The sequence below is a fragment of the Cavia porcellus genome, unplaced genomic scaffold (genome assembly GCF_034190915.1).
Source record: "Cavia porcellus strain 051 isolate PalLab524CR breed Dunkin Hartley unplaced genomic scaffold, mCavPor4.1 scaffold_2, whole genome shotgun sequence".
In the NCBI taxonomy this organism is placed as follows: Eukaryota; Metazoa; Chordata; class Mammalia; order Rodentia; family Caviidae; genus Cavia; species Cavia porcellus.
In genome coordinates, this window is record NW_026947485.1 from 7,520,034 (window position 1) to 7,547,954 (window position 27,921).

At 45.2% G+C, this 27,921-nt stretch overlaps 1 protein-coding gene across 13 annotated transcripts in view; it reads left to right on the forward strand.

Moving 5' to 3' along the window:
• Positions 1-27,921, forward strand: part of Magi2 (membrane associated guanylate kinase, WW and PDZ domain containing 2) — a 1,223,070-nt gene that overhangs the window by 1,071,889 nt on the left and 123,260 nt on the right. For all 13 annotated transcript variants that reach the window (XM_063233871.1, XM_063233916.1, XM_063233891.1 and 10 more), the window contains 3 exons: positions 6,380-6,471; positions 15,898-16,090; positions 22,596-22,844. In XM_063233871.1, the coding sequence (XP_063089941.1) occupies positions 6,380-6,471; positions 15,898-16,090; positions 22,596-22,844 (534 nt within the window). The remainder of the gene's footprint in view (positions 1-6,379; positions 6,472-15,897; positions 16,091-22,595; positions 22,845-27,921) is intronic.

The window sequence follows — 27,921 nt, forward strand, 5'->3', positions numbered from 1 at the left end:
TATGCTTTATTTATGTTGGACAGCACTAAGCCAGATAAATAGAGAAAAGAAGCAAGGATATCCCAAGAGATGTGCAATTTAGATATTTCCAAAGACATTTTTAGAAAATTTGCTAACACATATTAGAATTATTTTCAGATCAAATGCATGCCTCTATAACAATTTTATAAACTATGCCAATGGAAATTGCTGCATTTTAATAATATTTAGGTTAAGATAGAATATCATAGCTGCAAATTTAAAAGCTTATACCAATAGTCAATTAATTTACTTGAAACAACTTTTAACTTACCCATCCCAAAGCATACCTTCCACTTTGGGTTTAGGTGGAAATATCTGACATTATTGTAGAGGTAAAGTACAAAAGCCAGGTGTGGTGGCCTATGCTATAAACCCAGCACTCTGAGACTGAGGGAGACTGAGGGAGACTGAGGCAAGAGGGTCGCAAGTTCAAGCCCAGCCAGGTCAGTATCAGTATATTGGTGTGGTTCTGTGTGAAATCCTGAGCTCAATTCCAAGGGAGGGAAGACAAATTTAGGTCTTTTTCCTCTTTGGTTTAAGAGCGAAAGTGCTTTAAGGAGCTGAGTAGCCTACAGGACTGAAGGGCTGAACACTAAAGGACTGGCAGGAAAGGGCAGCTCTTCGCAGCAGCACGGTCCGAGTCCACAGGCTCACAGCACTCATCCTCAGTGTTCCCGTGCTGACAGCTCATCATCCACCTCAGCCTACTCTAGCATCCCCTGAGAATACGTGTGCTCGAGATCATTTCATTCTGTAAGTTTCCATGTCATTTTTAGGAGATATACAAAATATTGAAGATATTGCTTAGCATTTTGTCTTCAACTAATAGCTAAAATATTTGTTTAGCTTGATCTGAAAAAAAAGTTAAGGCAGGATTATTCTTATATACTGACTGTAAAATCCTTGTAGATTTTAAGTTATTTTGTTCCCAGAGAGAAAATGGGACCTACTAATTACAGTTGCAAAATGAAATCAGGGTTTAATTTGGAATTCCAAATCTCAGCTTACTGGAACCAGTAAGCACATTTCTTAAAAAGCTCCACTTCTGAGTGTACTTTATTTTTTAAAAAAAGAAAAATTAGAAGGGCCATAGAACAATCTAGAATGCCTTGGTATGTGTGCAATGTCATATTTTACATTAAAAAGATTACTTAAAAGTTATAGCTGAAGTATCGTATACTACTATGCGACTCAGATTTTCAAGGAAAGAACCAGTCCAAATATTTTGATAAATGTCCACATCCAAATCATGACTATATCAATAAACATGTCTCTCATATTCTGGTCTAAAATATCATCATTATGTGTCATGGTCTTGGACTCGGACATAATTTATCATAATGAAAAGGTATATTATTAACTTTATGTACATATGATATTTAAATACAAAGGAAATAGTAGGAAAGCCTAAATAATGTGTTTATGGAATTAAATAATAGCTCCATACTGGAAAATTATGTAGTTTATTGGTTCTAATTGGTGAGGGTTCTAATGAAACTAAGAAAAAGTCCTTCAGCAACTCATGCAAACTGGACACTGCCCTACATAAGACAGTTCTTCCATTGTCCAGGGAAGATCTTAGTGAGAACCCATGGAATATATAGCCAACAACCTTGGATGGGGAAGTCCACCCAATGACAAGAAAGCCAGGGCAGGGAGTGATACAGAAGCCTCTTCCCAAGAAGACTTTGCCTTGGTTAGCACTTTAAAAAAATCTGTGGTCATGCGGGTCCCATTGACAGTAACCAAGGAGGCACAGAAGTCAATCAGAATGAGAAAAAAGTAAAAGGCTGTTCGATTTGGCCATTGGGATGTCATCAGGCCCTGTGAAGAGTTAAGGGATGCCAAGAAAGAGGAGCCCAGACTGCCAGGGCCATGGGGAGGGGCAGTGAAGCCTTCTCTAGAAATTGCACTTTGAAGCACGGAAGGAGATAAGGCGGTATTTAGGGTGGGGAAACCCAAGCTGATTTGCAGGCTGAGGAAAGAAACAAATCAAGACTGAAACTGCCAAATTACCAAAGGATGAAGGGGGAAGACAAAGAGAAAGGGTTGAGGCACAGTGTGTTAGCTGCCGCTCTGGTAATGTTGAGTCCGGTGATGGAATCTATGGAATCATTGTTGAACTCAGGCCATAGCTGGGGCGCATCAAGGCTGAAAACCCAGTGTTTCACAGTCTTCTTCAATTCCTGGTTTTTTCCTTGGGGCTGTCTTCCCTGGATCGCTTTACAAAAATAAATAAATAAAAATTTGTAAAAGCCAAAATAATACTGCACCTTCCAATAGGAAAAACTGAATGAGTGCATTCTTTGTGCCAAACTGTGATAACAAGCCATGGCACTTATGTTTTAATTAAAACATGAAAGGGGCTTCAAGTACCAAAATCTAATTGACATGTTTACAGCAGCATCCCATGTGCCAAATTAATTCCAAAAAAAGCCATTCTTTTCATTTTTGAGGCTTGGATCCATTCATAAAATTAATTAGTTGTGTTGAGTCATCAGGCCTTTCCCTAACACAGTGCATAAAGCTGTGCTTTTCAAAACAAGGCCAAGACACATGCAGCATGCAAAGTCCCCTGGAGTCTTAATATCAAAAGCAGGAGTCTGCTTTTGAAATTCTGCTTTGCTTTATTTTGAGCGAAGCTATTCTGATGCCTGGATGTGGTGACCATGTGCTAATTTACTGTTCACTTTTATGACGTTGGGGTGAGCCCCAGATAAATTGGGGCACATAAATTCCACTGCAGGGGCTTGCCACAGAGGTCACAGATAATCACATTGGGGAAGAGGATCACGAGAGGCTTTTTTTCATAGCATCTGACATTCTGGGGCCTGGCTGCTAAGGGTTGCTACTAAGCAACGCTGACCATGGACGGCTGCTGGACACCGACACCCAAAGGATCTTTGCTTTCCACTTGGTCCATTTCTTCACAAGCACTGCCTCCTCTGGAGCTGCACCAGGTGGCAGCTGGAGTGCCCTAAAGGTGCTGCAGAAGGGGAGGAGGGAAAGAAGAAACTGCAACAGCACATAGGAAAAAAAAAAAGCAGAAGAGATAAAGGACATTGTCAGGACATCATTGAGTGGCATCTAAAGGGACTCAGGTGGACAGGCACAGCAGGCCCTTCCTGACAGCTTCCTGTGTGTGTGGTTCATCTATAAGCAAGACAGAGGGTGGCGGTTAACTTCCATCACATAGGACCCTGAGAGGCTGACCCTGGGTTGCTTCCTCCAGTTAACATGATACAGTAGCTGAGCCTGTGGTCAGCTAGAAGAGCAACTTGGGAAGAAACCTCAGCCCCTCAAGAGAGCGAACGAAATGAGAGAGAAAAGCATAACAGTTCTGAGCCCTCCATTATTTTGTGAAGCCAGTCTCAAAGAGGTAGGGGGAGAGATACCAAAGGGGAATGATCTTTCCAAAAAAAACCTCTTGTGCCCCCACCACCGCCGCAAAGAAAACAACAGTCTTGGGGCAATCCCTGTCTTTTAAACTTTTCTCTTCCAGTTGACAGTTTTTCTAAAGTTTTCATGCCCTGCAGCCTCTGAGTCTGCCTTCAAAAAATTAACAAAGAAGTAAATAGCAGATCACACCTGCATGCACACTTGTCTAGTGGCTCTGCTTGCCTCATTGCTTGTACCCAGACGCCGCCCATCCCTGCACTGAAGAGCGGGATGGTGAAGGGACTGGACTGGCACACACCACCCACTAGTGCAGATTAGCGTGGATCAGAGAGCAACAGTCAAAGGGACCGGAAATAACACTAAAAGCCACATAAGTAGGAGAAGGGGATAATGCCTGTTCACTCTTCGCTTCTCCAGAGACAACTAAATTATCTAGAAATCTTGATTTTTCTCCTAAAATAAAGTTGTAAATCATTCTGTAAGAGAACTCTTCCTCATTCTCCTAGAAATATGGAATTCCCTGATGAGGCCAGACCCCTCATACCTTCGCACATCTCAAAATCATAATCTCAGCACTTCGTGAGGGGAAAACCTATTAGCAATCAAGACAGAACCTGCAGTAAACTCTGTGCAAGGAGGCACCGAAATCCTTGGAGGAACCGGTCCCGCCCACAGCTGTACACACCAGCAATCCAAAAGTGAGACGAACAGAGCAGGAGGTGGAAAATTCCGCTTGAACATATAGTATTTTAAGTGTCACAAATATGTCACCTGCTTATTTGTGCTTTCTATGTATTTAAGACCTAGAGACCTGGAGCTGAATGTGACCTACACAAGAGATCGCAGTGATCGGTTGCATCATAACCACCCTGTAGAATCTGAGCGGAAACTGGCATTGCCCTCACCTCCTCCCGCCTCTCACCTTTCTTCCTCCCTAGGGAAGACTGTGGGTCCCCTGCTGGGACATTATAGGGCTGCTGGACTCCTGAAGTCATTGCACACACTCTGCTCTGTGACTTCTTACAGGATACTGAGGACTCCATAACTAACTGGGTTCAAAACCATTTGTCTCTCATAGATGTAGGACAAAGTTTTCATCTTTACCCCCCAACTCGGTTTAACAGGAACAAAATTCTTTTAAATTCTCCCATCTTTAAAATAGGAATGCGTGTGCAGTTTATAAATGGTGCCTAAATGGATGTGGTGGTCTAATTGATGATTCTTCTTTTATAGTCTTCTTTAAAAGACCTTGGTAATATGTGCATTTGCTTATAGAAGGCCATAAAAACTGTATCTTCTCGATTGTATGTGAATGGTGATTGATTCTTACACAGTATGGACATATTTAGGACTTTGGACCTGATTCAACTTTTTTTTAAGGAGGTACCACTCAAACAATAAGCATTTCCTCACAAATCAGAGGTTGAAGGACCCTGTCTTTCAGATATCAGTAGGAATAGTCTAGGGTACTGGACACCAAAGAAAGCCTGTGTTGTATTTTTCATTTTTTGTTTGTTTGGTTGGCTGGTTGATTTTTGGGGTACTGGGAATTGAACCCTGAGCTGCATCCCCAGCCCTTCCTATTTTTTGTTTTGAGGTAGAGTCTTGCTTAGTTGCCAAATTATCCAGGCTGGACTTGAACCTGCATTCCTCTTGCCTCAGCCTCCCAGAGCTCTGGGTTTACTGGCGTGCACCACCACATCCAGCTGTCACCGTCTGTCGCACCCTGTGTCACATCAACAGCCCTGCTTCCTACAGGATCTAGAGGAGATTTACCTCGACAGCTATGGCTAAATATTCAAGTGGCTTAGTTTTCTTGAGATTTTTTTCCCGTGAGGATTCTCCTCTAAATCCCATCCTCAATTCCAAAATTCTCCTATCTAAGCTGGGGGACTTTCATTTAATACTTGTTTTTATCACTTCTAATTCCGTCTTCAAATGAGTGAGGCCCAGAAGTCACCCAACACCTCTCATGCAAAGGCTGGCTTAAAGAATACTCTTCCTAAGGGTGGGCGTTGGTCACCCCCGACAGTCTCCCGGTGGGTGGCAGTAGACACAGCTGGGCACGACAGGTGTGTACCCCCAAGCAAGGGGCACAGGACACAGCAGCAGGGAGCATGTTCCCCTCAGAAAGCCAAACGACTCCATATATTTTTAATTCACGGGGTGAAAACGTGTCACTCAGGAGTTCTCCAGGTCATGCTCCGGTGTGTTCCATTCCTTCACCGACTTCAGAGTGGTAGGTGCTGCTCCTCGACTTTCCCTTGAGCACACTCATGAAGTTAGTCGTCCACTACGGCTTCCCCATCCTGAAATATCTGGGGGTTCAGAGTTTATTTTAGATCCAGAAGAATTTTTACCTGTAAGTTACAAAAAATAAATAAAAATAAAAGAATTATAAAAGCAAGCAATTCACTTATACCTCAGTAGAGAAAAGCTTATGGTCTGTATTTTCTAATTTTTATAATTTTAACACTTTCCATAGGTATAGGTTTATGCCCTGCACAGCTACACACACATTAGATGCATCAAATCATAGACCCCAGTAAACTACCAGCTAGCCCCAGTTTAACCATCTGTTTTCTCTCATGGCCAAGACAGTCAGAGCACACATTCTCCCTCCACCAAGTCACAACCCAACCTCTTGAGAGCCATCCTGATGCTCGTAAGAAAATTTAAAAGCACAGAAGTATCCATGTTTTCACACAGAAAGCTCGGGCGTTCTTTCCTGTGGATATCCTCGTAATGACCTTAACTGGTCACGGTTATTCCAGGAGCACCCTGGCTCCACAATAGTACGTCTCTGCTGCATATAGTTTTGCATCCTTTACGCTTTGCATCTACTCTAACAGCATCCCCATTGATCACCTGCACGGAATTACCTTCCCATTGTGTGTGCAGCTCCTTGGGGTGGGGAGGAGGCCGGATTCATGACTCAGCGGGATCTTCTCTATGCCAGGTCCAGACTACAAGGAGCTGGATGTTCACCTTCGGAGGATGGAGTCTGGGTTTGGCTTCAGAATCCTCGGAGGAGATGAGCCTGGACAGCCAGTAAGTTGAATCCCCTTTATTTCCGCACTTTCTGCTCTGTTGTGTGTGCAAACACAGGGGAAGACAACGTTCAGGGTAACATTGAAAAGGACGTGGTGAGACCTTGCATAAGAAATATCAAATCTTTTTTCCCCTTGCTATTCTTATTTAAAAGTTCTCAAAAAAGGGGGAGGGGGCCAGGGATTTAGCTCAGTGGCATAAGCGCCTGCCTGGCAAGCGTGAGGTCATGAGTTTGATCCCCTGTATCAGAAAAAAAAAGTTTAAAAAAAATCTCACAACAGCAAGTTTCTGCATAACAAAATCATATCATAAATCACCAGGATAGATATTACTCTCCCTTAGGGTGGATGAGTTCCTCCTGCGTATTCCAGTTATCTGATGGCGCTGGAACCTTGGTCTTCCTGTGGGGTAGGTCGTAGACGAGCAGGGTGACCGAACAGAGGAGACTTGAGAAGTCAGGAGCAAGTGTGCTTGTAGCCAAAAGAAGGCAGAGTAAGCACAGGGGTAAGTGGAAGCATACTCAAGTTCAGAGCTGTGGAGTCTCAACAGGTTCGAGTTAAAGGATTACCATGAGGAGACGTTCACGAAGGCAGCCAGCTGGTGCAGTATTGGACATTCGGGAAGGGTGATAGAGAAATCCATATCTGTGTGTGTATTCAGGGCAAAATAACAGTAGTCCTTAGCACACAGAAGGCTGTTTCTATAAGAACGCATTAAAATATCAGCTCTAAAACACTCGTTGTGAAAGATGTGCCTGAAACTGTACTCAGTGCAATCAAATCGAATCCATGACAGTTCTGGAAACCTGAAGTCCGAAGGAGTGCATTCTAATGCCAGCACCCCTGCTCTAGCGGCTGCTCCCCAGCCTGCTCAGAGCAGACACCAGGCCTCAGCTTCCTCATCTGCAGGGTGAGGGTACCGCAGGGCTTTCTCTTGAAACAGCTCCCAGGAGTCACAAAGTCAAAATACACTAAAGCTTCTGGTGGAGTTTTCTTTATATTGTCAATTATGTGTTTCTTATCTTCAGTTTTGTTTCCCATGTCAATAGATTATTTCCAAAAATAAAAATAAGACTGAAATCTCCAAGAAAAAGAAGTCAGTCTAACAAGTGAAAATTTCCAAGAAAAAAAAAATGTCAATCCAATAAATGAATCTATTTATTTATTCTTGTAACAATTAAAACCGTCCAAGGTGAAGTGGATGCATAGACGGTGAGCGCCTTCTCTGGAGGGTCATTTAAGCAGAGTCGCTGAGAACAGGATGGGACCCCAGAGAAGCTTCCTCTGCCCATGAGAGCTGGGCTGTGTGACTGATGAGGCCTCTGCCTGCAGAAAGCCCCAAGAAGCCAAGTGTGGCCTCCAAGCATGAGGGCACTCTGGGGAAAGGGGCTATTCCTTGAAGATCGTTGCCTACTGGAAATAATTGACCAGCGTGTCACTAATTTCCCATCTACCAAACAACAGATGAGAGTGTGTTTCCAAGCATTGGCGGGATTTTCCTGAGTGTTTTGAGATGAGACAGAATACTGAGGTTAAAAAAACGGCTCACGTAACCTCAGATTTTGAGGGACCAAGCCCTGGGTGGTCTCAGGTCTTGGTTCCCCTTTTCCCTCTTCAGAGTTCATTCCTCTCCTCCTGTGACCTCTGATTGTGTGACTCTCAGTCCTCTGGTTGGCGCTCTGGCCTCATTCTCTGCTACAACTCATCTTGTTTTACATGTAAAGAGCTAAAAATATCGGGAAGGACCTTCCTCTGCATAAGCATTTATTCTACCTGACCCCCTTGCCTCCAGGGGATATTGATGCCTCAGCTTCCTCCAGGTCAGCTTCCTCTGACATGTTCATACATCTGCCTATTTTGTTTGACCAGCAAGATTTTAAACTCCCGTTAAGCACAGACTTCATCTCCTTTGTTTATTAATACATGAATGTCAAATGTGCCATTATCCAGAGTTGGCCAAACTGAAGTTTTCCGGACTGCCCCCTCTGCCCAGGACTTCTGACACCAACTAAAATGGGTTTTAAATGGCAAAGCCCAGGGGAAGAGTCTTCACAAAGTTCCTCTACTTTAGCCAGAGCCATAAATACAGGGGTCCCTTCTGTGAAGCAGGTTCACTGTGTACTATTTTCCGATGTGCCTGCATTCAGTGAGGCAGGAAATTCACACACACGGGAGATGACATGAACTGGACTCGTAGTTTGCAAGGAGCTACAGGAGCATAAGCCTCCTTGTGAGCTAGGCTCAAGAGAGCTCGCAAGGACAGACAGAGTCTCAACTGTTCATAGCTCACTTGCATCATGGCTGAGGAACCCCCAAAATCAGCACCCTATGAGCACTGATTTTATACCCTGGAGACCCCACTCTACCGGGAACTGGAACGCAGCTCAGGGTATTTCAGCTGGCTCCTCCTCATCTCAGGATATTCTCAGAATGTTCTATGGCTATTCTTAAGAACTATAAGCAAAGAGACAGAGCGGGTCATTCTCAGGCCATTGGAGAACTCACAGCCTTCCTCAAGTCCGATCATCTCCTGGGACGACTCAGACTCAGGAGAGTGTCCCATTTAGGGTTAGTTTTACTGTAGTTTTACTATAACAAAAGGGTACAAATCAGAAACAGCCAAAAGAGGAGATGTGTGGGGCAAAGTCGAGAAAGTTTCAAACGTAAATCTTCAATCATCCTTCTAGACAAGTGACCCTCCAGCATTGACCCCAAATTGTGGCACCCAGGTTTTCTACCAGCGCTTCATTATGTGGGCATGGTTGATCAAATCACTACTATCAGAGCTCAATTTGTTCTTCCCAGAGGCCAGGCTGATACCACACAGCTCACAGTGCCCACCCTCTTGTGACATGGTTGATATTCCGGGCATGCAGTCCTCATGAAGACTCTTGATGGGGCTGGAGCTCCCTGAATCATCTTCTGATCCTAAAACTATCAGGTCGGTAAAAGAAGATTCTCCTATTCCAAAAATTCAGAGATTATCTCCCAAGAACCAGGGACAACCATCAAACCTTTCTTCCAACTGAAGCAAAATTCTTTATTATGAAACTATAAGCTTAAAAGATCCCAAAGGGCTGAAACAAATGAAAACCCCATGCTCAAAATAAAATACCATTATGTGGTAACATCATACTATTTGTGTGATATGGGCAATAAAGACAAACTCAGATTGAATCCATTGCACTAAAACCTGTATAATTCCTCAAACATACCAACTAAAGGAATTTATCAGAAAGACAAGTGTCTGTTTATTCCAGAATATACTAACTGACATCCTATCAAAATGTGGGCCTCTTTAAGGTGAGAACTGTGGTTACTGGTATTTACGTCCTCCAAGACAAGCCCAGAGCTGTGTACAACATATGTATTGAACGGAATTGAAGAGAGCACTCTTCACCAAGACAAAACTGTCACTGTGTTTCTCAGAATAAATAATGATCAGGAGCTTATATTTCCTGTTGGCCTCTAAATGTAGGCCCCTGGAGAATTACCCTGGCCTAGAAGCAGAGCCGGTTTTAAAACTGCTGAGCTCTAACTCATTTCACATATTAAAAGTTTTGATCTTCTCTCAAAAGAAAGAAAAAATGGCTCTAGCATCCTTGAACTTGTCTCAGTCTCTGACAACAGCTGGAGGCTAAGAGGTGGCCCCTTTCAGGCTAGGCATGGTCACTGTGCCCAAAATGCCTGGTGGCCCCTGTGCTGCCTCCTTAAGCCGCCATCTTTGAAAGGCCTATCTGGGAGGACTGGATTGAAAAAAATTGGAAATATAAATATTTTATGCCACAGCAGCCAACAACTAGGGCCAGGCCATGATCTTTATTAGCTCTCAGCACTGAACATATTGTCAAGTCCCTTCTTTTGTATATAAATGCAAATAAAACATTAAGCTATGAAATAAATATGCGGCAAAGCAACAGTTTTGATTCTTCCCATGATACTTACTTTAGTCTTCGAAATATGAAATTCTTACTTTGCCGGGCCCCCAGGTTCATATTTTATCATTTGGGGTGAGGGGCTAAGCCAGTACCCTACTCAGTAAATGTTAGCTTCGCCTGTCCCTGTCTGCCCTGGAAGGAGAAGGGCCCGCCTGACCGCATCATCGGGAAGACAAGCGTAGCCTTGGTCCTTAGGAAGAGACAGGGCCTGCTAGATGCTGCTTGGCAGGAGAGACCGGGATTGTTACCAATTCCCCCCACACAGCTCCAACCGAAGCTCGGGGTGAGTGTGTGCCATGCTCTCACGCAGCCTCAGGACCCCAGCCTGCCTGGTTTGCACCCAGGTTCTCAGATGTCAGGCCTCCTGAGCCCCAGCCCTTTCTCCTCACATCACATTTTCATGATCGGCCTCTTCGTGTTACATGGATTGCTGGTTGTCCTTATTGTGTTTATTTAGACGTATTCCTGTTTGTTCCTTCTTGGAATGATTTAAGACATAGACACACATTGTGGCAAGATAATTTCTACCCTTAAGCCATAAAGTGGAATCCTAAATCTCCTGGATGTCACCGGCCTAAAAGGAGCCCTGAAACCAGAATAACTGCATTGGGCAGAGAGAGTTCTCCACAAAGACCTCCCCTCAGCAGCCTTTGCTCCCTGCAGTGCTGCACCTCACATCCTGGGGCAGTGAGCAAAGCCGATGCTCCAAGGAGGGGCGGATCAGGTGCCTCGGTCCCCACCACGGAGGTCTGACAGGTTACCCCGATGGGTTTCTGCCTCCTTGTATGTGAAACAGTACTGACATCCCGTGAGGCTCCTACAACATGACAACAGTAAACAGCAGGACTCTGGATCAGACAAAACGTGTGAGCATTTTTCCAGCAAAAGGAAATACTTTTCACAGTTAAATAACAATAGAGGTAAGGAAAAATGAAAAAAAAAAATGCTAGAGAGAAACAAACATAAAATTTCCAGCTGTGAGCTAAAAAGAGATGGGAAAAAGCAGCAAGACTAGGATGGCAGACAGCACCTTTGCACGGGGCCTGGCGCGGGCTCACGGAGGATTTCAGAAGGAAGGAGCCTGGCAAGCTTGTCGTAGAGCCAGAGGAGGCAGGCGACAGTTCCAGAGGAGCAGATCTCCCAGGGTTGGACCCAAATGCAGTAGGTAGGGAAGAATTAACAGGCCTGAGTGGTGGCGTGGGTTTTGTTTCTTCTAAGCATTCTTCCCTCTGCCCTGGCTTCCTGGGCATCGGCCACTGCCGCGGGAGCTGCGTTCCTCCCACGGATGCTGCTTTGCTCAGGTCTTCACAGCCGAGACACTTGGAGCTGCGGAGTGGTTTTAGCCCCTTTGTTCGCTGGAGAGCGCAATGGGAAAGGCAGGGCTGTGGATCTTAAGCTGTTCCTTTGGTGCCAAAGCAAGGGGCACAGAATGAAAAGGCCCTCCCTGAAGAGGCCAGGAGTCCAACAAGGACAAAGGGAGGGTGGGCCAAGGCGCACTGGCCAGGTCAGTTCACTAAGCAGAGACCAGCAGGACCAGCAGGAAGATGGGAACCCAGACCAAACACTGGAGCCCTGGGAAGTGGCAGCGTGAGGGTCAGAGAGTGGGGGCCACCTGCCCGAGGGAAGTCCTCCTGGGACTTGGGTCAGGACCAGTCGGACCAGAGGTCCCATGGTCACCACACGGAGCACAGCGTCAGAGCCATGGTCCTGAGAGTGTGACTGCACCAGGACCAGCACCCGCCACCCACCCGTAGGTGTGGATCATGCAGAGCTCATGGGGTTGTTCCCCTGCCCCCCAAAGTCTGCGAACTCCCCACTGGAAGGGTCAGATGCTGGAAGCAGCACATTCTCATGAACTTGCGTGGGCCCGATTAAGTGTCCTCTGGGAAGCTGAGAGGGTTACCATGCAAGAGGGGACCCTGCATTACCAGCCCCGGCAGTGAAGGGGCCAAGCAGGAAGCAATGGGACGCATCAAGTGCACAAATCACATGTGAAGAGAAAAAACTGTGTTTTGCTCCTGCACAGAGGGTCCCACAGCGCTCTCTGTGGGTCCGCGGTGAAATATTGTATAGTGCATGCAGGTGCCAAAGGTGGGGAAGCAGCAGCAGGAGAGCTGGAGGACGGGACAGCAAGTGGTCAGCCCTGCCCAGCAGCAGCAGGGCTCCCTGAGGGACGGGAAGTGCAGTGGGCCCTGCACGGCGGAGCACGACTGCGCTGATGCCTGCCGGTCTGGAGTGCATGGTGCCTGACTCAGCTCAAGTTGGCTATGAGACCCTCGTGGGAAAATAAAGTGGAGAACACGGTGTAATGTAATTGTATGATAGTGTTCATATACGTGAGGCTGTGTCCTAAGGAATGCCCAATACTAAAGTGTGTAGCACAAAATTTACGTGATAAACACCGCGGGTAAACTTCATAGTACCATGTAATGTTACATATTTATAAACTCTATGTGATTGAATAATGATGTACAGATTTAATACTGCATACTAAGTAATACTCCATAGTAATTTATACTGCAGTGTTAAGAGATATAAACATGGATTTACTTTTTAGACAAAATTTTTTGAGACAGGGTTCTGCTGTGCAGTTCAGGCTGGCCTTCTTACTTGTAGCCTAGGCTGCCCTTGGACTCACAGTGATCCTCCTGCCTCAGCCTCCTGAGTACTGGGATTACAGGTATCCATCACCCCTGGATATTTAGATAATTGAAGTATTAATTTAATATATATTTCAGACATAAATATATAGGATCTGATAGAGCAAGTTATAGGAAGATTTAAAGGGTAAAGCTTGAAAGTTTTTTATAAATGGCCTTCAGTGGACTCTAATCTTCACACGTCAAATTCTCAGTGATGCCCTCTCTAACCCACTCTAGCAGCACCTTGACCAGATTTTAACACCACCTTCAACCTGCTGTGCTTTCTCTATGGTACCTGCCGTGTGGCAGACTGTAATTTACATATTTATCATTTGTCATTGTCACTGGGATGAAACTTTACAGGGCAGGGATTTTGTTTATCGATTCTTGTTTATCAATTATTGATGCCCTAGCCCTTGAAAGTACCCCTGGGCTCAATGAATATTTGCAGAAAAGAGATGAATTAATGAGAGTAACTTGTGTCATACCAATATCATCGGAAAGCAGTATTTACTGAGGCTTTCCTTTTAATCGATGTTGACATTAAGCTGCCCACACGGAGTATAACTTCAAGAGTTCAGAATATGTGGTTGCTTCTCTATAGCAGGAGGGCCACAAGAATTTCTCTATAGCAGGAGGGCCGTGAGACACCATCCTTGCTGCTTCGGTGCAAGAGCCCAGAGGCAGCTATGGCTCAATCATAACCCGTTTTTTGTTTCACTTTTGTTAGAATCAGAACTACACTTAAAATTGATAACTTATTAAAACTCTATTTTAAAAAATTAAGAAAATATAGCTAGCTGTAAGTCCTCCCTCTTAAATGTTCCAGAGGTCTAAAGGTTGAAGCATTTTCTCTGGGCTCGCCCAACAAAATGCAGCTTGGCCTGCAGCAGTGGAGATGTTAACATGCATTTTAACCAGATTTGCACAAAGGATTTTCAAAATCTTTGAAGCATTCCATTGTGGGCCACACCTTTTGAAGACTAGATTGGAACATCTTTAGAAAGAAATTCATAAATGCAAGATGGCCTGACAAGAAGAGAAAACAGACACTATCCGAAGTGTGTCCAGCTTCCAGATTATAGCAAAAGGCTGCAGTGGGTCACAGCTAGGAGAGAGCCATGCTGTGGAGCCCATCTAAGGCAGGGGTTCGAGCCTTTCCTTTGATATCAATAATGAATCACTCATCAGAACGCTAATATTCAACAGGGCAGAAATTCTGTTCCACATCCTCAGGAATAGGAGGAAAGCAGCGGTAGTGTAGGGAAATTTTATTTTTCTAAAATAAGAAGTTATTCAATAGACTGAGCCTGGAAAGTGCTCCGATTGTAATTTTAGCTATACAGCAGCTGAAAAGAGCTGAGCCTCCAGATCTGGTGCCATGGTGACAAAGTGACCAGGAACAAAGGGGTCAGGCTGCTGCCAAGCCTGAGATTGCAGCCTGCAGGTCAGGATAGAGCTTTTCTGCAAGACAGCTGGAATCCAAGTGGAGCCCACAGACCTGGGACTCGAAGGAAATTATTATGTCTGAAAGAAACTAGCTCACGAGCCAGAGGTCACCCCTAAGTGTTCAGATCCTGGAGTACGAGCCCTGCAGTGCTCCCAAGCTGATACTGACCTCTACCTTCTGACACTGGGTGCCAAAGGAAAGAAAGTCTGTGGTCCATCAGTTGGGAAAAGTGTTCAGAGTTAAACAGCAAAAGTGAAATATTTCATATTGGTTTCTTTCCTCCGAGACAGAAAAAGATTCTTGCTAATGAACACTGAACAGAGCCTTTCTCATGGAGCATGGGAACCTTATGAGTCACTGAAGTCCTTAGTTCAGGGAATCACAGCAGCTGCTGCAGTCCCCAGACATGCACCTCCTGCTTCCTGGCATGGTGGCCATGACTCCACCAAACACAGGTCCAGGACACACAGGTCCAGCACGGAGAGCACTGTTAAGGAAGATCCAGAGGCACGGGCGAGTGTCCAGAGCATGCTTGTGACTGACACATCCTATAGCAGGTCATCTGGCCAGGAAAAAGCAACTGCTATTGTTGCTTTGTGTTTGCTTTGGTTTGGTTTGGTTTTTTTCCTCCAGCCTTTCAAAGCAAAGCCAAAAAACCAACAATAACAAAAATCTTGAACTTCTATCAGAGTTTAAAAACACACTGTAGCTAGTTTCTCCTTGGCATTTTTGTTGTGGTTGTTTTTTGGGTTTGGGGGCAGCCTTTTCCCTGTTGAGACAAGATCTTGCTATGTAGTTAAGGGTGGCCCGGACTCACTGTGTAGCCTAGACTTCCCGTAAACTTGAAATAATCCTCTTGCCTCAGCCTTCTGAGTTCTGGGATTACAAGCATAAGCCACCATGCCTGGCTCTCTCCTTGACAATTTTTGAGTACTCCCTGTGTGGCCTGGAAAAATGTCAGATGTTCACATCCTGTGCATTATTTCATTCCATTCTCCCCAAAACCCCTTGCAATTGGTCCTCATATTATTTCCCCCGTTTTTCAAGTGAGGAATTACACTTACAGAGGCTAAGAAGCCTTAGCAAAGTGCACAAGTAAGAACTGGAGGTGGCACCTGGTCTCCACCTCGTTTCAATGCAGAGTATGTGGGCTGGCCAGCTAAGGTTAGATTATTTTGAGTTAGATGTTTCCTTGCAGGTGATAGCTCATTATGCAGGAAGCAAATGTCCCCCAAGCTTTACGGCTATCAGCAGTCCATCAGAGACATTTATTCCTCCAGGAGTCGGCAGCCTGAGAGTGGGGAAGGGCATCCTCCCGGCCTCCTGCTCCTTGTGATCTAGCAGCAGCTCAAGCATGGATATGTAACATGATAGTCCTCTCCTCTCTGCCCCTCTAGATTTTGATTGGAGCCGTCATCGCCATGGGCTCAGCCGACAGAGATGGTCGCCTCCACCCAGGGGATGAGCTGGTCTACGTGGACGGCATCCCAGTGGCCGGCAAGACCCACCGTTATGTCATCGACCTTATGCACCACGCGGCCCGCAACGGGCAGGTGAACCTCACTGTGAGAAGAAAGGTGCTATGCGGAGGTGGGTACCTGGAGCTGCGGCAGGGGCCCGGGCCAGGGGTGAGGTGCCTTTGTGAGAAATGGCGAGGGCACCGCAAAAAAAAATCACTGTTATACCAGAAAAGAACAACCTAGAGAGTCCAGAATAACTGTGACATTGCAAGTAGACTGTCACTCCAATAATACAAAATTCCAAGCAGTCTTTGAGGCCTACATTCCATTTGCAGCCATTAAAAAGTGCTAACCAAGCCCAGGGCTGATTTAGCAGAGGTATGCTCTTTGCTCTCTGGTGGATGTAGGTATAAGAGGAAGATTGTAACAATGGAAAAATACGTCTTTTGGAAATGTTTCTCATTGTGTTTACAAACAGAAAGCTCTGGTATTTTGATACTATCATAAGAAAACCAGAGTGGAAAATTAGCTTTCATTGTAAAGTGTGATAAAAGGTAACAATGAACAACCGGTTACCCTGAACGGTTACCCTGCTTAGAAAAATACAGCGCTGGCTTGGAGAAAACATAATTCATATAGCTCCAAACTTACGAAGCAGTTGAATTGGGGATAATTATTCCCTTTACAACCATTTCCTTGGCTTCATAAAAGAATCCACTGAAGACATACTGTTATAAGTCAGCCCACATATTCATAATATGATCTAATTTTTTTCTCTTCACCATCACAACCCCCCAAAAAGAGTTATGTTTTTAAGCAATCTGCTTGTCTTAAGCACCACGCTGTTTTTGTAATCTGTGCACTGGAGGAGTTGGGAGTCGAAGCTCTTCCATGTCCAGGCCTGTGAGTCACACAAGCAGCTTTTCCATCCGTTCTCCACGGCCACCTCCTGCCCCGCCTCCTGCTGGCATCTCCACTGGCCCCTGGACTACCCCTACTCGTCGGTTCTAAATGACCCGAGCTCTCCATCTCAGACTAGGACACTGAGGCTGGAGGACTGGCAGCGTGCCCAGGAGTCCACTCAGAGTTCCCGACACCACGGAGACGGGGGCCATTCTTCACAACATTTTCAGCTGCTCGTCCCCTGTGTAGACACTGTTTCTGTCCCCGACACATTCCAAGACTGACCTTTTGTGAGTGTCAACCCCAGCACCAGGATCCCAAGTACTGATCCACACCACGCTGGAATCCATAAAGGGTCACCTGCTCATCACAGGCTGTGAATGACTCCATTCATTCACGTAACCAAAAGTCCTCTTCTCTTTGACTCTCTCCAGACTAGGTTTGAGGATGGGCAATCCCTTAAAAGCCAAGTCAGAAGGTCCATCAGCCCTCTCCAGTAGAGGCTGCTGTATCTCTCCGTAAGATGGGGTTTGCTAAGAGGGCCATTGTCTCCTGGAATCTGTGGCAGACACTTGACCCGAAATACACCTCAGCTTCGGGCAAGACACCATCGGTCAGCACTTGCACAGTTAACATTTAACTTTCTCTCCTTTCAAAGTGATGTTTAATAAAAAGCTTGCTATGCTATATGTCCTGTAACCTAAAGATAAATTAAAAAGATACCTGATTTCAAGGAAGTATACTGCAAAGTACAGAACTATTCATGCTCTTCTTGCCACCGGTTGATCGTGGCAAATTAAATTTTATTCCAATCAGCACAAGCTGTTGGAGGGTCCCCCGTGCTGCACGAAGGTATTCACGTGACTTCCGTGAAGCTGTCCTTTCCTGTATTCTTACCAAATTACCGCGTTCAGCCTTTGAGTGTATTTCAAGCGCGTTTAATTTTTGAGATTGTTCTGCTGTAAACCACTCCTTCACACCAGAAGAGTCTCCGAGATTGTTCAGCCCACTCTTCCTTGAAAGCTTCATCAGTGCTGAGAATGATTCAGTTCATCCAAGGCGACTTTGAGAGGAAAGCAAAGGACTAAAAACAGAGTCCAGAGATTTCCAAGCGTGTACAGATGAACTTTTCCATAGCTGCGCTTTCTCCCGAGTGAGAAAGGACAACTACAAGTGGATGTGACTGCGGAGAAGCCTTTTCGGGGAGTGCTGTTGTTGGTGTGGTTGTTGTTGTTACTGTTACTACATTTTCCTGAACAAGGTAGTGGCGGGCAGTGCAAGCCTGGCTTAGGATGAGACGGTTCAAAGCTGAAGCCGGCGATCAGTGCCGCTATGGTTCCGGAGGGCAGCACGGTGCACAAAGGGCTGGGGTGGGTGAGGGTGGTGGGGATGAGGCCTTTGCAGCTGCCCTTCGCCCCCTGGCTTCCTGCAAATTCCCTTCCTCACCTGCAGGGAAGAGGCCTCCGGCTTCCTAACTGATGCTTCTGAAAAAGACCGCAGCTGTACCAGAGACACAGGCAGGCTAGCAACAACAATTAAAACCACACAGAAGCCTGCTCCCAACGTGAAGTTATCAACTAATCCTAACCCTAACCCTAACCCTAACGTACACGGCAAAGATAAGCAAACATTTTAGCTAGGCCATGGCAAGCCAGATCTTCCAAGGAGAGCGGTGGTTAGGTAAGGAAGCAGCTTTGCCTCGGGTTTGTTTACCACCCACGCCCTGCGCCGACCTTACACCTCGAACACGTTTTGAGAGAAGATGTCTTCCATACACCACCCGCTCTGGTACCTTCTTTGCATTTTTGCCCCTAAGGGTACCGGTGAAACAGCCTTAATTATTAGGCTGGAAGTATAAATATTTATGTATTTGGTGGCTCAGCTTTGAGATACTCAACCTCCTGACACATTATTTTGAATGTGCACCGTTTGTTCAGGAGGGGGTGTCTCTGAGGAATCCCTGAAGTGTAAATCTGAACTGATGTGAAGAGAAAGTTTCATGACTTAATCAAAACATGTTAGAGTCGGTCTGGAAGCCCAGCATCTTTCCCTGACGCCCGGGGGAAGTCTCGTTCTCAGCACAATGCTGAGGAAGGGAAGGCTTCTCTGGCAGCTGGGCACAAGTGTGCCCACAGTCCTGGTCACCTTGCTTTGTCCATTTTGAATGTATCCCTTGTCCTTTGTCACCCATTTCACTAAGGTGTCTGCTGTGAGGAGTCTGAGTCAGAAGTACTCACCCAAATCCTTGCAGACTGGGAGCTCTGAACATTTGCAGGGCCATACCTTGGGCTGCCTCTGCACCCTAAGGTACTATGAGGGACTGGCACACACACCCAGGTGTCACAGTTCATCCACACATGCGCCCCATTGCCTCGGCCAGGTGCCAAGGCAAGGTATGCCCAGCTGCAGGGCTGATGTTCTTCGAGGGCGCTATCTGAGAAGAGGCTCAGTCTCAGTCTGAATCAGGCAAGGTACCCCCAGTTACAGAATCCTAGAGTCGTGGTGCCCAGAGTCTGGTCTAGGAAGAAAAGGAAGGTTCTGGCTAAAGTCCCTTCAGCCCTGAGGGGCTCCTCATGCTCTGGGTAAGTGAGTGAATAAATGTGTAAATCTGGTGTTTGTAACAGGCACTGGAAATGACAAGGACCATGGTGAGCGGATACCACATACCCAGGGAAAGGAGCAGCCAGTACCCAGTTCTGGCTGTTTATTGCCAAGTATTTCAAGAGAAACCAGAAATCCCTATTTCTGTGAAATCTCCCTACTATGAATATTGGCAGTTAGTTTTAACAATTAGTGGAGTTAGTTTTAACAATTAGGCTGGCCTTGCACAAACCAGAAGCAAAAGATCCTTCTGCTATGCATGTCTCACCCAGTAGGCTTTGTTGACAACTCCAACCCTTCCAAAAGGGGGACCCGGTCAGCCGCGATGATTTCCAGGATTGCTGGTGGACATGAAATGGAAATTTAACCTAAAAATGAGTTGCTTGACTTTAGCAAGCACTAAATGACTGAATACTGTACTTTCACTATGAACTAGAAGACTACAACAGGGATCTTGGAAATGAATTTTTTAATGCCCAGGGTATCTGGTCACCTCAGACATTTTATTGTATTGTTCTGAAACAACCAGACAGGAGTTGTTGGAAAGGCAGTCGCACTTGGATCATGAGCCGTGAAACAGAGTTAGGAGATGAGTTCCAGCCCTCAGAGACAATCGTGGTGCCAATTTTCAAATGTCAGGGACCCCAGCAATCCCAGAAGGAACTTAGAAGTTATCTGAACTTCTTGATTTAAAGTATGCTCGTTCTGCTAAAGATAAGGAACTTTCTTCTGGGGGTTGAAGGAGGAGTCCAAACGCAATCAAGAAGTATTCTGCACGCACAGTTGGCTCCGTTGCTTACCGGGACCTCGCAAGCTGGTTCAGCCCATGATTTCTTTTCTCCCTCTAGAGCTGGTGACACAGCCACTCCCAGCCATTTACTACAAAGACAGATAATTTCTCTTTGTTGCTGATTTACTGACAACCACAGCTCTCGACCCCCTAAAATATGACAGCCAGAAAATGAGATCTCTCTTGTCACTGCCTATGACATTTAGTTACTGATTTGGTTCAATAACTCAGGGAGATTTTCAATTTAATGTAGCAGCACAATAATTGTTTGTTTTTCTTCTTCCAGACTATCTCTAATCACTTTATTTCCAACTTGCGCAAGGACTGATAAAGGACATGTGCTTTGCCAACACAAAAATAGCTTGTCTCTGGATGGTGTTCCTCACAGGGAGGGTGCATTTTAGAGACAGAAATTTTAAATTCTAGTTCCAAAAAGGGCAAGCCTTTGACATTGACATTTTGTTTTTTCATGACCTTGGTAGGTTTCTTACAAAGGAAAAGCATCTTTTTTGTTTATTAAAATCTCTGTTAATTGGGAAAACTCAAATTTATCAAATAAGAAAACCAATAGCTTGCATCTCTTTCACTCCATAATTATAAACAAGAAATGAGCATGTTTGTAAAGCCCTTTTCATTTTATTAATTAGTTATTTTGCATTTCACTTTGTGGTTTTTTTTGTTTGTTTTTGTTTTTGTCTTGCTTTAATTTTTAACCGATGAAAGGCCACTTTCAAAATTGGAATGTGAATAAATGCAACTGCTTCTTTGGGTATCAGGGTAACAAAACATGCCTTACAGTTTTAGTTCTTTTTCGTTTAGCATTGGTATCAGCTTCCTGTTACCATAATAAATATCTGAGATACATCAGTGTATGAAGAGAACAGGTTTCTGTCGGCTCATGGTTTTGGAGGCCTCAGTTCAGGAGCCAGGGGCCCTGCTGTTGTGGGCAGGGGCAGCGCATCCTTCAGGAGTATGTGAATGAGCAGTGTCACTCAGGCAGTGAGGAGAGGAAGGGAGTGCATGGGACACACCCCCGGGACCAGAAGACCTCCCACAAGGCCCTGACCACCAGTGGTTCATGGCCACTTACACAGGGCCGTTTAGGGCCACTACAGACCCAAACTACCGTCTAGGTTGCTACAACTTCAGCTTGTGAGGCTCAGAGCTCCCGCCGGAGCTTTGCCTGATTCTCTGTGAGTTGCCATGTGAGATACCTTATGTGGTTCCAAGCAGAAGACAATGTCTAGAAAGACCCAAAAAGGAATCGCTAATGGTCATCACCTTCCATTGTGTAATTCCTGTTCCATAAACGCTGTTGAGTACATTAACTGAACTTGAAGAGGGAAACGAAAGAGTCTTGTTTTTAATTACAGTATTCTAGGTGCTCGCTTCAGTTATTTTAATACAGTGCTAATAAATAAATTAAAATGAAAACCTTCTCTCTGGATGACAGAATAGCTTTCATTTCAGAAACCGGCTTTGCTTGGCTGCCAGCTTTCCGTCATTCTGCCCTCTGTGCTTCCTTTCTGGTGGAGGAGTCGATTTGGCCTTTGATGAATAGATTATCTTTAGTAATATGGAATATAAATAAGCAAAAGCTCCAACGCCTCCATAGAGACTCAAAATTCATAACTTTTTAGCCCGGTATCATTATTAGATTTGATCTTACAATGAGCAAACTTTTTTAATGAAAAAAAAGCACTTTATAAAACACTTTATTGACATACGGTAAGCATACAGAAGCCATGCAGACACTTATAAGGAATGCATTTCCCACACTACATGAAACAAATTAAGAACTCTAGGTTCTCACAATATCACAAAATAGAAGTACGACCTTTAACAAAAAGGTAGGTCACTTTGTAATGACACCCCCCAGGCTCCTTAGGTCTACCTTATCTACACACCTCTATAGCTGCATTCCTCAAAGGTCTGATTTCTGTACCTAATCTTCACCAGACCCACTGAAACAATCTTTCCCTGGGGGGCCCTGAAAACGCATTCCCTTCTGAACCGTAACTGATTCATATTTGCCCTGCAGTTTAGGGTTCTGTGTGTTTCTTTTAGGATCATCTTTGGTCACGTATGATGCACCCGAGATGCTCAAGGTCTAAGGGTCAGCCTTGTCCTGGGTTTGCAGTTCCAAAGAGAGCAAGGTCTGAACAGGGGCAACACAGGGGTTCACATGGGGTTTTGCTTGTATTTTCAAGAGAGCAGAATGGGGTCCAGACCAAGGGATTCCACACCGGGGCTCACAGCCCTTCCAATGCTCTGCACAGCAGTCAGCCAGTCTAAGACCTTCGTTAAACAACAGCCTCCTTGTGTGTGATGTGTATTCCAGGGGAGCCCTGCCCAGAGAATGGGAGGAGCCCGGGCTCCATATCCACCCACCACAGCTCTCCACGCAGTGACTACGCCACCTACAGCAACAGCAACCACGCTGCCCCCAGCAGCAACGCCTCTCCCCCCGAAGGCTTCACCTCCCACAGCCTGCAGACCAGCGACGTGGTCATTCACCGCAAGGAGAACGAAGGTTTCGGCTTCGTCATCATCAGCTCCCTGAACAGGCCTGAGTCCGGATCCACTATAAGTGAGTGACTGTTTGATGCACATTCTCTGAGGGGTCTCGTCTTTCCTTGTTCTGATGATAGGGATGGCAGACAGATTTGGAGAATGCGGCAGGTGGGCTAGGTCACACAACACTCATGGGCTGGTGCACCATAAACCTAAACCGTCCCCAGCACTGAGAAGCCGACCATTGGGCTCTTTGGCTCACAGAGTACAAGGCCGTTAACTACTGCTCCTCCAACCCTTCAACCACCCAAAGAGCTGTTCACTCATTCCTAAAGTGGGAAGCAAACAGAACAGCGACATGGCAGTGTTTCCGTGAAAGCAGGGTGTCCCTTTCGATGGGCCCCGCAGGGAAAGCTGTCTCTGGATTGAGAGCTGTGTGATCAAATGAAACTCAGCTGACAGAGGTCTGGGGGAAGCAGTCTAGGCAGGCTTCGTGTGGGTAGGAGCTTTCTTTGTTCAAAAAATATATAGAAACCCAGACTGGTGGTGACATAGCAAACAAGGGAGAGAGGTATAATACCGAGATGTGGAATGGGGTTGGAAGCCAGGGTGTGTTATAGGTGAAGGGCAGGGGAACCATCAAAAGACTTTAAGCAGTGAATTGAAATATGATACATTTTTCTATTGAATGATAAGCCCAGCTGCTTGTGGGAAACTAAGCCAGGACAGTAGTGCGGGTTAGCTTAGGAGCAGCAGTGGAAGAACAAAGTGTAGGGTATCCAGCAGGCCAGAGATACTGGGCACTGCCCCTGGGGTCCAGCAGTGGAGGAGAAGACCAAGTTAACCCCGGGTCTGTGAGTCTCCACAACAGGTAGCTGGGCAGGCTCCAGGATCCTTGCTTCTTTCCCTTTCTATGGGAAAATGTTTCAGAATTCATACAGCAAAGCAGGGCGTGGTGGCACACACCTATAATCCCTAGCACTTGGGAGGCTGAGGCAGGAGGATTATTGTGTGCTCCAAGCCAGCCTGGGCTACAAAGTACATTCAAAACCATCCTAAACTGCATAGTGAGAACCTGTCTCAAAAAAAAAAAAAAAAAAAAAAAAAAAAAAAAAAAACAATCAGAATTCATTCAGCAACCAGCAAGCCGTGGCGCAGAAGGGGAGGACATTTTGCGCTTTTCCTGTTGAAATGACTTAGCCCAAATCCTGTTGTGATAGAAACACCCAAATAGAGGAGAGCATTAAAAGAAAAATGATGATTGTAGCCTTGTTATAATCTAAAATACTTAAAAATTGTGGTAGTTCCCAGTTCTTATGGGATGAGTAGCGAGCAATCACTCAGCAAATCAAGTTACTGGGAATGAATGAGAGCTTCACATGATAAAGTTAATATTATCAAAAAGCCCCAGAACTGTATGGAGAGACTCGCCCTGCTTAGCTTAAGCCTTGACAAATTCAAGAGTGAAAAACTATAGAGGTGATAGACCTCAGCAAATATGTGCAGACGCCAAATTACATGCATCGGAAAGTACAATTTCATTTCTTTTTCTTCATGATAAGCTGAAGGAATAAATCCAATCTTTAAGCATAGACTCAAAGCAAGATTGTGTCAGTAGGGTGGATTCACCAAGATTAACAGGACACGAGACTGCAGATTTTCATGAATTATATAAACAGCCTTCCAATAATTTACACTTGGGGAAAATGTTCCCAGAGTGAACATTTTGTAGCTTTTGCAGCTCTTCCAGTGATTCAGATTGTTTATTGGGGCAGAATACCTGGAGGACTAGAATAAAAATAAAAACTATACGAGCACAATGGAAACATTAGGCATGAATTTAAGGTCTCAGCTTTATTTAAAACGTGACAGCTTTCTTTCTAAATGTGTAAGGGACAGAGGGAGGGAGAGAAAACGAGAGAGAGAGGGAGAGAGTGTGTGTGTGTGCGTGCTTTTTCTGTTGCTAATCTATGCATAAGCAGATTTGGAAGCACAGCAGGTGCTAATGTTTACAAGTAGTATGTGAATTTTTCTCCCATCCAAGTGACATCACCCTGACCTCAAAAAAATAACTACTTTCATAATAATGTTATTCACTAAAAGTCCTTTATCACTGGAGAGTAGGAATGTATTCTGTTAGTTCATTATACCCCATGGCTTCTTCTTTTTTTCCTCACATTTATTTCTTTTAATTTTAAGGCACTGGGAATGCGGGTTGCCTCGTACGCTGTAGTAAAAGCAACTATTATATGCTCGCTCGTTGCTTTACAACGTGTAATTTGTAGCATGCACCTAAAAGGTTCCTGGAGCCAACACTCTTTCCTACTTAACTTCTGTAATGATTTTGATGTCTAATTTGGAAGAGAAATGCTAAGAGCCTCATGAATAGTAAAGAGCTATCCTTGTGTCTCAGCACCATTGTCCAATTACCCAGAGTTCCTCGTCCCTGTGAGACTGGTGCAGGGTGATGCTACGAGGTTGTTGGGAGTCTCACTCCTTCCCAGCGCTCATGTCCTTTCCATTTTCATGTCCTGCCTTGGCCCATGGGTCATTAACATGGTCACTCTTCAAATAGTTTGCTGTTCCCCGGGCCTTGCTGAAGCGTTTCCTGGCTGACCCAGGGCCATTATGGCTCTGATGGAAGCACCATTCCATGTAGGTTGGCATGGTTCACAGCTCAAGAGCTGCAATCACACTGCCTGGATTTCAATCCTGGCTCGGTCACGACCTTGAGGAAATTATATGACCTCCTTGGACCTCCACTGACTTGGCTGTAAAGAGATCGTTTTCATCTTTATGTTGTAAGGTTACCGTGAAGGTAACGGATGCCGTGCATGGGAGGGCTTAGAAAAGGAAAAGTAGTGGCTTGAAGTCAGAACTAAATGTGTCCGTGCTGCTGTCTCAGCCACCACCCCTGCTGCGAATCTCTTCTGTCACCGCAGCTCAACTTCTTAGGTGGCACAGAGTTCACAGCACCAGTCAGCCATTAGTCAGGGTCACCTACTCTTCCAGGGCAGCCAAATCTGGGGTAGATGCACGTATCTGAGAGCTGGTACCCTGTCATACCTAGACCTGTAGGGAGCATAGCCTTTTCCACCCTCCCCCACCTGCACGCTGGGCCAGCAGTGGGAGCCCAGGGCCAAGTCACTTCAGCTGTGTGAGCTCTGCTGAGGCCTGAGGCTGCCACTTAAGGGTCATCTCCAAGAAGCCAGAAGCCAGTCAACTAGGAAAGTCATGGAAAGCATCAACCCTCAGACTTGAAGCGATGCCTCTTAGCATCTCCCTACAAACATTATGTCATTATTGATATTATCAGAGCAGAGAGTGAAATGAAGAAACTAAGTGTAAATTTCCCTCCCTCTGACTAGAGATTCCTCCTATAGCTTCTTCGGCCAGAACAGCTTTGCTAGGGATGTGGGGGTGTCCAGGTAAACAAGAAATTGTGAGGTGAGACTCCTGGCTTGTTTCTGGGCAACAGCATTTCAATCAGGCTTTTACCAAAGCCCTCACATATTCCTTTTCAAGATGCCGTTTATCCTATAAATAAGAAAGAATTCTATTTGTATTAAGCAATGTAATGAAGGAGCAAACTGCTTGCTTCCAAGGCCCTACAGGCCAGTCATCACCTGGAAAAGGGCAGAACTCAGAAGCCTTCAATCTGTAGCTCATGAATATCTTTCATGGGTTAAAGTGAAAACAGCAACTTTCTGAGCACTTGTGTCCCATTATCCGAAGTATTAAATATTTTTCCAATTCCTTACAATTGGACCCAAGGGAAACCAAAGTTGGTTTCCACATGACAGCCTACAATCCTAATGAACTGTAGCAGGTAATTACGTTTCAAATTGTTACAGAGATTTGAACAAAAATTTGTACATAAATGTGTCTGTCAGCCTTCCATTGCTATGTCAAAATACCTGAGCAAATCAACTTACGAAGAGAACAGATTTATTTTGGCTCACAGTTGCAGAGGTGACTGAAACCTCTGCAACTGTGAGCCAAAATAAATCTGTTCTCTTCGTAAGTTGTGCCATTGCTTTGTGGTAAGGCAGACCATCATGGTGCAAGTGCAGAGTGATAGGAACCTGTTCACTTAAGGCACCCAGGAAGCAAAGGAGGAAGAGGAGGCGCTAGAGTCCCAATATCCCCTTCCAGCCCACGCCCCCAATGACCTCACTTCCTCCCAGAAGATCATCACCTCTTAAAGACCCCACCACCTCCCCATAGCACCACAGCCTGGTAGCCGAGTCTTTAGCATATGCACCTCTGAAGGGCATTTATGATTTAACCACAATAACAGATGATCATTGTCATATTACTGGATTGATAAATTAGAAAAATTGGAAATAATTTTGAAAGCTTGTTTAAACAAGTGGCTTTCATGTATTTGTGAGGTCTGAATCACTTGTGTTGTCATTCTCACTGAGGTCTGCATGCAGGTTACAGTGATTCAGGCAGCCTTTTGTCTCTGAGAGGCTTAGCCGCCCCAGTGGCTGCGTGCAATGGCGCTGATAAAACGGTCCTCAAGCCTCTCTGACTCAAGGCTTGAGTCCTGACACCCAGGTTTTATTGTAGAGCTGTAATCCATTCTTATAGGTGCTTCCTTCTCTCCCACCAAACCTCCATAAGGACTTTGATCCAAGTATGAAATAAAAAGGGAACCTCAGTCTGTACCTTTTTGATAGTTTTTCAGGGAGGTTCCATCAGAGTTTATGGTGTAGGCATCCCCGCAGGCAGATTAGGCACCAGTAGTGTTCTGGGGAGGGAATTTATACACTTATATATAGGCCCATAACATGCTGTGATTGTTATGGGCCTATCTGTGCTCATGTTCAGGACAGCAGTCATCCCATCAATCTGAACAGTCAGCAGTAGAGAATAATCATTGCAATCTTTTCACCTTCATTTGTGTTGACTCAATTTTCTGTCTTTATCTGCAAGCACATCATTGGCCAGAAGGCTGCTGGCTTCTCAGCAATCTCTGCACTGTGCGGAAAGTCTTTGCTTCTGTGTGCACTTTCTCTGGCATAGGTTGGAGTTTACCCTTGGTCATTATTGGTTTTTGCCAAGATCCATGCAATGTTATGTTCAGGTAAAGAGTTAATTATCTTAGGTAAAATGCCCTGACAAACTCCTCAAAATGTCTTTGATGA